This window comes from Sebastes umbrosus, chromosome 5 (assembly GCF_015220745.1).
Source record: "Sebastes umbrosus isolate fSebUmb1 chromosome 5, fSebUmb1.pri, whole genome shotgun sequence".
In the NCBI taxonomy this organism is placed as follows: Eukaryota; Metazoa; Chordata; class Actinopteri; order Perciformes; family Sebastidae; genus Sebastes; species Sebastes umbrosus.
This window is the reverse complement of record NC_051273.1, coordinates 8,428,544-8,441,222: the sequence shown is the minus strand read 5'-3', so window position 1 is coordinate 8,441,222 and position 12,679 is coordinate 8,428,544. Positions and strand designations below refer to the sequence as shown.

General features: G+C 38.3%; 1 protein-coding gene across 1 annotated transcript; it reads left to right on the top strand.

The window, feature by feature from the left end:
• Positions 1-4,058: 4,058 nt before the first annotated feature.
• On the top strand, positions 4,059-6,242 carry foxd3 (forkhead box D3). Its single transcript, XM_037770650.1, has one exon. The coding sequence runs from the start codon at positions 4,597-4,599 to the stop codon at positions 5,773-5,775; it is 1,179 nt and encodes a 392-aa protein (XP_037626578.1). The 5' UTR covers positions 4,059-4,596; the 3' UTR covers positions 5,776-6,242.
• The last annotated feature ends 6,437 nt before the right edge of the window (positions 6,243-12,679 follow it).

Here is a 12,679-nt window from a genome sequence, read left to right as displayed (position 1 = left end):
GGCATTCAGGCTGTCTGTTTAGATTCAGTTTGGAAAATTCAGTTTCTATAGGATTTTTTTTTAACCAGAACAAATCCAAATTATGGTTTGGCTGCTGTACAGTTGATAGAGAAGTGTCGAACTAGGTGATTATAAGGGATTGAACGGAGTTGATGACTAATGTTCTGTGAAATGTTGTTCCAAGTGCTCTTAAAACATGCTTCTTTTTCACGCAAAGGACAAAATATCGTAAACAAATTGATTTAAAGTGGAAACACCTGAAAATCTCACCACTATTTTTGGACTTTCCCCCCTCAAAATGAACAATATTTAGCATCTCTCATCTGTCACTTTCATTCATTTTAACAGTAGTCTGCTGAAGTGTCCTTGAGCAAACACACTGCTCTCTAGTTCTGCAGGTGACCCTGACCTTTGACCCCTGTGAGACATGAGGAGTGGCCTACACAAGCGGGGGTGATGGGGACAAGACAGGCAAAAAAAAGGTCTCCCTCTCAGGAATCACCAGAGCATCACATTATTATGATCACAATTATTTGTTGGGTGACCTTGCTGGTAGTTTGCAGTGATCACATGTGGTGACTGTTTCCTCTCCATCATCACCTGTGCTGCTGCTGCTGCTGTCTCTCCTGTCTCTCCTGTCTCTCCCCTCCTCCTCCCTAATGGTTTCATGCAGGAGCGACTTGGCTTATTATACTAAAAGGTTTTGTCGCGCTAAGCCGTGCATGTGTGCTTAAAACGTACATTTCATTAACAAACTGCGGAGGTATAAAAGCGGATTTATGAGGCTTCAAAAGATCACAGGAAGGACGGGTTTTGAAGCCCCCTCTAGGTGCTGTTGCAGTCAGGTTATATCAGCAGTTACACCGCCTTTCACACAACACTGAGACTCTGGGATGATTTTAAAAGGAGGCTGGCTGCACCTGTCTCTCTCTCCACACACACACACACACACACACACACACACACATGTGTGTGAGAGAGAGAGAGAGAGGTTTGTTAAGACAGAGACTATGACCTTCTGATTCCTTAAAAAATCCTTCTGTATGTGTTTAAGAGTACATATATGTCATATATGACCATCTAGCCTCATTCAATGCCAAACACACACCCATTATCCACATCACACAAACACACACACACACACACACACACACACACACACACACACACACAAACACACACACACACACACACACACACACACACACACATTCTTCAACCTGCTTTTATCCCCTTGTGTTGTTTTAGTTTTGTTTTGTTTTGTTTTTGTACTTTGTTATTTGTCTTTCTCTGTATAATATATGTTGGTCTTTTTTATGTATGTCCCTGAATATGTGTTCACTTGTTTTGTAATTACTTTATAACACAATAACAAAAAATTAAAAAAATAAATCCTTCAAGAAACAAGAAAATTGCAACCAAGTGCTTTTATTTTGAAGCTATAAAACTGCTGTGTAAAAGGCACCAAAAAGGAGGTTCTTGGCTACTTAAGGCCACTAATAGAAAGAGTTCAATGGACTTCTGAAGAAATGTGTCAAATCAGCAGTGCACAGGAGAAAAAAAAAAAAATTTTCGATTTGAGCAAAAAAAACTCCCAAACAAACAACCTTATACAAAAGTTAATTTATCTGATTTATGGGCCTCAAAACACCAGAAACACCTTCCTAAAAGACACCTGTCTCTCTCTCCACACACACACACACACACACAAGAGAGAGGTTTGTTAAGACAGTGGCTATGACCTTCTCATTCCTTAAAAAAATCCTTCAAAACAAGAAAATTGAAACCAAGTGCTTTTATTTTGAAAGCTATAAAAACTGCTGCGTAAAAGGTACCAAATAGGAGGTTTTTGGCTATTTAAGGTCACTAAATAGAAAGAGTTCAATGGACTTCTGAAAGAAATGCACAAAATGTGTCAAATCAGCAGTGCACAGGAGTAAAAAAAAAAAAAAGTTTTCGATTTGAGCAAAAACCTTCCAAACAAACAACCTTATACAAAAGTTAATTTATCTTATTTATGGGCCTGAAACACCTTCCTTAAAAGAGACACGCGCCCTGCGGATAAGCAGGATAAGAGTTGATGTGGTTTCATCTGTTTAAGTAGTCCGTATTGACGGACCTCCAGATCACACGGGTCACCAGAGATTAACAAGAGGTGAGTCTAATCTGAAGACATGTTTCCTTCCTTTGACCCAGACGCGCGTTATTAATGATAGCGTCGGATTCATCCGGAGAGCAGAGAGGTGGTGGTGTCGGAGGTAAAGGACCTCTGTGCGCTGCTGAAGCCAATTAAAGGATCAAGTTCACTCCATATATATATATATATATATATATACAAGATACAAAAATAACACTGATGGTTGATTTTTAGAAACAAATTAAATAAATTCATGAAAATGCATTTTTTTTTTGTTTAGATAAATAATGTTTTCGTCATGTAATTCATGGTAATTATGTTATTAATAGGTGACACGTATTGAAATGTAACAATAGTTATAATAATATTAATAATAATATTAAAACTTAATAAATTAAAATATATTCTGCCTCATTGTTTGTCAGAAATTGAGAGAGAAATTAGCTTAAAGTAAATTTGTAGTTTATTTATATGTTTGAATTTATTCTAATAAAGCTTTGTCACGAATACCTGACTGGTGTTTATTATAGATATTTTCATTAACCTGCTAAACCGATAAAATCAATCGCTTGTGGCACATCGGAATATATATGCAGTTTAAATTCCTTTATTGGTAATTTACTGCACATTTCTTCACCCGTTTATATACGAACTCTTCTTTTCTTCCCACGCAGCGGAGGAAACCTTCATCCTCCTCCTCTTCCTCTCCTCTCCCAGCCTCCTACACCGCTCACCTTCATGCTTGTGAATAAACTCTCTCTTTGCATTCACCCGCTGACCGCATTTCCTATTTTTTTCATATGTAAAATCACGCACTGACTGGGTCGTTAGCACCTCATCATCCAAACTGTTAAAGGAAACTCTTTATTCTCTCAGTTCATTGTCGCCCGGTGCTGCTGTCCGACCGACCGCTGACTGCTGCTGCTCAATATTCTTCCCACCTTCAGCTAATCCTGCAGGAATAAATAGACTTCAATTCATGCTTTGCATTCAGCAGCTTGAATTTACACGGCGGGGCTGCAAAAAAAACTGGAAATATCAAAAGGCATGCACTAAAATAAACAAAGTGAAAATCTGTAATCCTTTTACGCGCTGACAAAGTATCCAAAAATAAAGTGCAGAAAAAAATCCATGCATGCACAATTTCACAATTTAAAACAACATATAGGTGCAAAAAAATGGAAATATCAAGGCATGCACTAAACTAAACAAAGTGAAACATCTTTAATCCTTACATGCTGACAGAGTGTCCAACACGAAAATATAAAGTGCAGAAAAAATAATGCATGCACAATTTCACAATTTAAAACAACATATAGGGGCAAAAAACTGGAAATATCAAGGCATGCACCAAATAAACAAAGTGAAAATCTTTAATCCTTTTACTATCCAATACGAAAATATAAAGTGCAGAAAAAAAAACAATGCATGCACAATTTCACAATTTCAAAACAACATATAGGGCCAAAAAAAATAAGTTAAAGGAGGATTCAGTGAATTTAGCTGTCGTCGTATCCAACACGAATATAAAGTGCAAAAAAAAAAATCCATGCATGCACAATTTCACAATTTAAAACAACCAAAATAAGTGAAAGGAGTTTAGTGAACTTAGCTGTCGTCGTTTTCATTCTGCAGCTTTTCAACGGAGTTTGTAAGTTAAAGGTTTTGGGTTGTTTTTACGCAGTTAATGCGCATCAGATCTTTCAATCACGCAGGCCAATTTTCTCTCTCCTCCTCTTCCTCCTGCTCCTCCTCCTCCTCCTCCTTCCTCTGCCACCGTTAAATGGTCTATGACGGACGAAACACAAGAAATCAGCGGAAAGCAGCATTGCTGATGTCCCATTGTTGACAAATCCATGAAACAACTCCAGTTTGCATGGTTTAACAGAGAGAGGAGAGGAGGAAAAGGAAGAGAAGGGAGGAGAAGAGAAGAGGAGAGGTGGGCGTCTGTCTGTCGTCACCAAACCACGTGTCCTGCACTGATAGTATATCTTATACTGGGGGAAAAGTAATCTATCAGACAGTCCCTTTTTTAAAAAGCTCCGGCCTCTTTAAAAAGCAGCATGTGTCATCTCGACTTGGCTCTCCAAATATCACTCCTGTAGGAAATATACGCGCAGAGCAGTGGACGTCTGGAGCGCACAAGAAGTCTCCACATCTCCAAAACAACTTCGAGAGGCAAGACTTTTACACTTTTACGCAGGCCTGCTGCTCACTTACCGAGTGGAGACATATTTGTAGAAGAAGTTGAAGTTTCTTTGGCTTGACCGGCTTGCTTTACCGGCATTTAGTTGTTTTTTTTGGAGACTCTTTGACAGGAGCGACCAGAAGAAGTCCAAGCGGTGTGTGCGCACTGACTGACTGACTGACTGGTGCTCACCTATACACCCAAAGCTTTTTTTTGGCTCCAGTAGACTTTAAAAAAAGAAAAAAAAAAAGTATATTAAGTGAAAAGTGAGATGACCCTGTCTGGAGGCAGCGACAGAGCCAGCGACATGTCCGCCGGCCAAACTGTGCTCACAGCGGAGGACGTGGACATCGACGTGGTGGGTGAAGGAGACGAGATGGAGGAGAGCACCATGGAGAGGCTGGACAGCGACTGCGACAGCCCGGTGGAACGCATCCTTCTCCGGGGAGACGAAGAGGAAGTGGAGGAGGACGAGGAGGTGGAGGATGACATCGAGGTGGAGAAGGAGGAGGTAGGAGGCAGTCCGAGCTGCGAGGAGGGAGACACCGGGAAAGGAGGAGAAGAGGGTCAAGAGAGTGGAAGTGGAGCAGCTGGAGGTGGTATCCAGAAGCCGAAAAACAGCCTCGTGAAGCCGCCGTACTCCTACATCGCCCTCATCACCATGTCCATCCTCCAGAGCCCGCAGAAGAAGCTCACCCTCAGCGGCATCTGCGAGTTCATCAGCAGCCGCTTCCCGTACTACCGGGAGAAGTTCCCGGCGTGGCAGAACTCCATCCGGCACAACTTGTCTCTCAACGACTGCTTTGTGAAGATCCCGCGGGAGCCTGGTAACCCCGGTAAGGGCAACTACTGGACGTTAGACCCGGCGTCCGAGGACATGTTCGACAACGGCAGCTTCCTGCGGAGGAGGAAACGCTTCAAGAGGGTTCAACCGGACATGTTGAGGGACCAAACTGCGCTTATGATGCAGAGTTTCGGTGCGTACAGCCTCGGTGGGCCTTACGGGAGACACTACGGCATCCACCCAGCGTACGCGCACCCAGCGGCGCTCCAGTACCCGTATATCCCCCCGGTTGGTCACATGCTACCACCGGGTGTCCCGCTCCTCTCCTCCGCGGAGCTCAACCGGAAAGCCTTCAACTCGCAGCTCAGCCCGAGTCTCCAGATGCAGCTCAACAGCTTGAGCACCGCGTCCATGATTAAGTCGGAGCCGCCGTCGAACAACAGACCGTCGTTCAGCATAGAGAACATCATTGGAGTGTCCAGCGCGTCATCGGTGTCACCCGGTGCTTTCCTGCGGCCTCCGGTGACCGTTCAGTCGGCCTTGCTGAGCGCGCAGCAGTCGCTCTCCTTGTCGCGGAGCTCCGCAGCTATCGCTCCCATGCTCAGCGTGCCGTCTAATATGCTCTCTGGACATGTTTTACCTTCAGCCAAATGGCCTTCACAATGACTTTGAAAGCAAAAAGAAAAGAAACTCTTATTTTTTTATATATAGAGACATTGTGTGACAGTGTGAAGAGCACAAATCAATAGAAACACTGGACTCCATGTAAGAGACTGTTGAATACAGAGGAAACAAGAAAAAAAAGGAGGTATTTCTGGACATGTTTTACCATCAGCAGCATTCACAATGACTTTGAAAGCAAAAGAAAAAAAACTCTTATTTTTATATATAGAGACATTGAGACAAATCAATAAAACACTGGACTCTGTAGCCATGTAAAGACTGTTGAGACAGAGAAAACAAGAAAAAAGGAGATATTTCTGTACAGGTAATATTTGTAAATATTTGTTTAAAAAAAATAATGATTTTACCTGTTTTGTTTTTTTCTGTTTTGAAATCTGTGATAATTATTTTTTTCATTTCTTTTTTGTATCGGAAGCTCAACTGGACATTTTTTTTGCTTCCTTTTCATACAAGAAACACAAAAAAGCTCTGAAAAATAGTCTGTTTATAATAATAAAAAAAAATATCAAATATATGTAATTCTATGTAGCTATATTGTGTTGTAAACTGAATTTATTTGTAAATAAATCTAAGAAAGAATTAAAAATCAATTTTTCTTTATTAACATTTTTTTAAATTGTTTGATAACAGATTTATTGAGACGCATGTTCTTGAGATTATTATTTTTATATAAATAACCCATTCCGCTGTAAAGGAATTAAAAAAAAAATCAAAGTCAATGAAATTTCCATTTTAGATTTAGGCCTATAGATATTATAAAATTGTCTTATCTTGTGAATATTATGTGCTTAAATTTACTAAGTCATTTTCAGGCTTATAATAATTATTGATATCACATTTTTACGATGTTAAAAATATATATTACTGAATTTGCCTTTTTTATGTTTGATTTGTATTTCTAATTATTCCATTATAATTATATTTTTCGTATGTTTTTTACGGCAACAGCTTAACAGTCAACCATATTAACCCTTTTTAGCTTTGGATTATTTTTTTAGCTTGTATTGCAACTTTATTGTCAGATCTTAAAGAAATATTTTTGGAATTAATCTTTAAATTAAATAAGAATTATTATTGCCTATGGTAAAAAAAAAAAAAAAAAAAAGTAAGAAATTAAGACATATTTATATGGATTTTAATTTTAAAGAAGAGGTGAAAAGAGGGGATAATTATGTAGATGACAAAGCCTGTGATTTAGTGCAAAACACACCTGAAAGTGTCGTTTCCTCAACTGGTTATTTGAGAAATACTTACAGACTTTCAGACTGAAATAAATCTGACATCATATATTAGATATGAAGACAAACCGGTGTAAGATATATATATGAACAATTTAAGGGTAAATAATGAAAACAGTCTAATTGTTTTTTTAAACTATATATTGATGGTTGTTTTCTTGATAATGATCTCTGACTGGAGGTCACAGTTTATAATTCACCATTACATCACTGCTCGGCTCGGTTTACAGGATATTCTTGCGGCTTGGCCACTATAAAGGTAACAGCTTCGCAGTTGTGTCTGGCTAATCACTTTTACACAAACAGCAAATGGTGATCGGGTTCAGTGTGTGTGTGTGTGCCTGTGTGTGCGTGTGTGTGTGCGTGTGTGTGTGTGTGTGTGTGTGTGTGAGAGAGAGGGGGGTTACAGCAGCTATATTTATCTGATCCCCATGAGAGAAAGAGAAAGGAGCTTCTCTCTCTCTGCTTCAATTCACTTTCAGACACCGAAGAAGGTGCTGATGATGCAAAAGGCTTCTCCAATGTCACCGTGGTATTTCATTCATTAATATTATTAATATTATTATAGGGCTATTATTATTAGCATCATATTATTATTAATAGTCATGTGTGATATTATTTTGTATTATAGAAGTCGTTTTTATTGCCAATCAAACCTTGTCACATTTATCATTGTTTTGATTATTCTTCTAATCGAAACACATTATAGAAATAAGAATCAGAATCAGAATGGTGTTTATTGCCAGGTGTAAGAGGTATACACTAGGAATTTGCTTTGGTTTTGTTGGTGCAAGTCAAACAGTATAATAACAAAAGAATAGATAAAAACGTTAGAATAAAATAAGAATACAAATAAAAAAAATAAAATAATATATATATATAGAAATATAGAAATTGTAGACTCTGTAATGGGTTCTTGATGATTCTATTTTTCTCTGAACTAAGGAGGTGTTAAATATTCACACACTCACTCTAAGAGACAGTTTAAAGAGGTTGTGAAAGAGACGTTCAGGCACCAGCAGTAGAGGTCACTTTCAGGGTGCAGTCAGACTAGATAATTTAGATTAAAGGTGAACAGTGTGGGAAAAAAAGCAATATGGGTGTTTTTTTGTTTTTCTTTGTTTTTTTTAAATGCAGTGTGTTATTTTTGGGAGTATTTGACAAACAAATTCCTAAGGAAAACATCAAAGCATAACAGCAAACTTGTACGTTTAGTTGTCATATCAATTATTTAATCTATTTCAGTCAAAGTATGTGTGTGTGATATAACAGATGCAGGTTGGTCCTTAAGCCAAACTCTCATGCTCACATGCATGTAAGAGTGGCTGCAGTAAAACTGCACAGTGTGATCATGTGTGTGTGTGTGTGTGTGTGTGTGTGTGTGTGTGTGCATGATGTTGCACCGGTGATGCTGCAGGCTGACATCACCTCGGAGGAGATTCAAGCCACTAGGGGGCGTTAACTGACACCTCTGGCTCTTCATTAGGAAGATCACCAATCAAAGGAATATTTAGGAAGACACAACAACCTGAAGTGATGGAGGATCAACCTTCCAATGAATTCATCTTCTTTTTTTCTTTTCTTTTTTTCAATTTTTTTCCAATAATTTCGGTTAAATAAATCTTTAGAATATATATTTAATTTAATTTAATTTAATTTAATTTAATTTAATTTAATATATATTTACTTTAAGGGGGGAAACTGAAATAAATTAATAATATCTGGTCCAATAGTGGATTTTCATTGACAATTTTTTTTTTAATATGATGAGCAACATGAATATGGTAAAGTCAGTAATCATAATACATCCACAGCTTGATAGCATACTGGGTACTGTTTTAGGGTCACATATGACTATAGGGACACTGATATTTTTGACATTATTAGGTTGTAATTTAAGGTTTCACAGCAGCAGATGATGGGAAGATACACAATGTTGAAATGTATACTAGGTACTGAAACTGTTACACATATTACACAATCCAGGTGTAAGACAGGTGATTTTAAAAGATAGCATATATTTAATTGTGTGATAGACAAATAGATTTATATTCACATTTTCAAACAAAAAGTCCCTGTTTACATCACTGCAGTTTGTTTCAGTCCAATTAAGGCAACTTGCTCGTTTACGCGTTTAACCCGTTAACAATTATTATATAGAAAACAAACGCATTTTCTGGTGATTCACATCATCATGTCGCCAAAAATTCAATTCGCTGATTGGACGAATAGAAGCTCATGTGAAGCTCACTCGCGCGCGCCCAATCGATAATGACGTATGCAGCTGCACGTGCTTGTGCACAGGTGTAGAGAAGATCTAGGCTGTGGTTCCCAAACCTCTACCAGCCAGTCTACTGTATATTGGTCTCAGTCTTTTAAAGTCCACATTGTGTGCTTGATTGATGACTTATTTGACCACCAAGTGAACTCAGATCAGAGCAGAAAGAGCTTTAATAAATTAGCCAACAATAAGTTGACATGACTTTAAATCAATTAAAATTTTGGATGATTATATAACAAATATATATATATATAAATATATGATTATGTAACATATATTTATATATACATATATATATATATATATATATTATCCTGTGTGCAAGTGGGAGAAAATTGACATTAACCGTCACTGTAAATTATTTCACTGTACATTCACAGTGAATTACTGGCTACTAGGTGCATTGCTTTCACAGTAAGTTACTGTATAATTTTTACAGTAAGATATTGTGAAATGACAGCTGTATACTGCGACCTCACAGTATATTACTGTTATTTAGCAGTATGCTGCTGTAGAATTACTGTATTTAACTATAACTTCACAGTAAATGTCCTATCAGATTACCGCAATTTAGCAGTATGCTGCTGTAGAATTACAGTGTAAACTGCACACTGTAAAATATTCAACTGTTATCCATAGAAACTCACCGAAGGCTTCAGATACAATGTTTCCAGAGACATTTCATTGAAAAAAACGTTATTTTGGGTATTTGATGTTCACCCCCATCCTTCAAACACCTACCACATCAAGTTATAATTCTAAGCACTAGCATGCATTTATGTTATAGGGAGAGGACACCGGTCATATACCTGTCTTCAAATAGACTATATCTGGACTTTGTGTAACAGGTTCTTGTAAAAAAAAACATAGCTCTTTTTTCACAAGTTCCAGTGTTTGTGTTTGTACCAGCTGATAGGACATTTAGGGGAGTTTTTGGATATCAAGAATACAAAGAGCCACAGAAATGAGAATAGACTTACACTTGTTTTCAGTAAACTAATTTGGTAAGGTGATCCAAAGGCAGAAGAATATGACCTCCATAAAGGTCATTCTGTGGTGAAGCCCACATTTCCCAGGAAAAACAAATGACTGCTTAAAAGGAAAACATTTCTTTCAGATTTGAGCCCACAGTTTACTTTTCGCATTCATTCATGTGATGGGACACAAGCTTAGAAAGTGTTTCAGTACACATGACACAAGATAAATGCTGTTTGTACAAACACATTTGCTATATGCAGCCTTAACTTCTCAATATGATCAATATACTCACAAATGTTCTCACACACGTCTTTTATTCTGTATAATAGGAAATATAAGAAAGTGCTATTAATGACACCTTGAGTGGTCTTGGCTAGCCATTACGAACCGTACATAATGTGTTGAGATGTCTCATGAAAATAATGATCAAAATAACACACAGAAAGGTTGGGATGGGGGGTTGGATGAGGATTGGATTCATTTTTGGAACAACTGACTGATGACAAGTCAAATATGCTGGGAATGAAGCTCCTCTGGATGTGTGGCGTCCAGAGGTACAGCTGTAGAATGAGTACAAAGGTCCCAAAGTAGAATCTGCAGGCTCAACGTGTGCCATATTTTAAAATGTAGAGGAAAACACCCTTGCACTCATCAATATGATGAGCAGAAAAGTCCCCAACCAAAGCTTTGAAGTCTTTATTTTTGCTATCGGGGAGAGGAAAAAATACTCAAAAACAAAAATAAAACACAAAACAGGAGAGGGAGGGAAGAAACGACTCCAGATATTACGCTGAATGCAAACCGTAAGGGCTCATTAAAACTACATGCTTGAGTGTTTATGTGCATCTGTGTAGTGTATCTGATAAGTAATAGCTGCACGGACACTGAAAGTAGACAAATTGTGAGTCTAACCCATACACAAACTGGGAGGCATCAAATAATCACTATGAGCACAGCTGGTTTGGGGAATAACTTGTACAGCAACACAAATAAGGCTTGAGAAAAACATCTCTTGTCTATATACACTAAATCATAAGCATACAACTTAACTGTATGTAATGCTTATGCCACCTGCAGTGTGGCATGTCAGAGTGACTCCAGTGCAACTGACTACTTGACCAAAATCACAGTCATTAGCTCATATCACAGGACTTTTATCAACGGATGGAGTTTGCCCAGTCGTCATGGAAATATAGATGTTTCAATATATTCAATAATATCCATTTCAATCTCAATTTTAAAGCCAACATGGATGAGGAGTTTTTGTCAACTAACTTTAAAGTCAAGAATGAACTTTCAAATTAATTAATATTTAGTTTAGTAGTGTAGTTCCACTGTCATGTCCAAGTGTATCATATGAGTTGTTTTGTTTATTTACAAGAGAATAAACTGCTTGATGTTGCAATGTCATATGTCAAAATTTCAAGGGGGCACCGTGTGAAGATGGATGCACCAGCTTAGTCCTATATTCACTTGTCCCATGCTGGATTTCAAACTTCTGGGTGATAACATTTTTTCGAGGGACGGGGTTAATGTGTTTCCTTTGACCTTCGAATCAGAGAGGGCATATTGTGTGTCATTGAAAAACACTTTGACACCAAACGCCTCCGGAATAGGGAGTCATTTGGGCTTTCAAACCCTCAGACAGAGCTGAAATACCTCTAAATGCACATTATAATACTGCAGCATATTCCAAACAAGTCACTGATGATACAATTAAGATTTGAGTTATGGGTCTTTATTTGCTTTTATGTTCACATGTGACAAAATAGCGGAAAAGATCACGTCTGACTTCCTATAGCGAACTTGACATGTTTATATGATAGACTACAATGGCATTGGCAAGCAAGGCCCGGGCCTCCATAATAACTAGGTCATCTTCCACCACAAGCTATAGCCTTCTGCTGGGCGGAGATCACAGACAGTAAATGTAGGTACAGCAGTTACTGAATATTTAAAAAGGCATAGAGATGAAGCAATAAATGACAAAGTAAAGCTGGCGTGGCCAGGCATTAATAACTAATGGGTACCAGTGAGTTATAGGCTGCTGCCGTTGTAATGAAAGTGTCATTGCAAATCAGCAGTTGTCCGAGGTTATTATTATTTATGCATAATTGATGCCGGAACCACAAGGAACATGTCTCACCCAACAAATCCCAACACCTTGGGAACAAAGACGACGGCGTCAACAGAAGTAAAGGTCACAGAGGAGAATACGCCCCTGGGCTGAGATTTACATTGTGAGGGAAGGGCAATGGGAAGCTTGCATTGTATAACCGTACACACATCTGTATACAGAAGGTTACAACACACTATTACACATGAGACAGCTGATCCTCTACTGCTCCATACATGTAGTGGATGCTATGTCATGCTATGATGCCATAAA

Bases quoted from the DNA above. Each gene is read 5' to 3' on its own strand.
- foxd3 (XM_037770650.1), top strand. From the start codon at position 4,597: ATGACCCTGTCTGGAGGCAGCGACAGAGCCAGCGACATGTCCGCCGGC.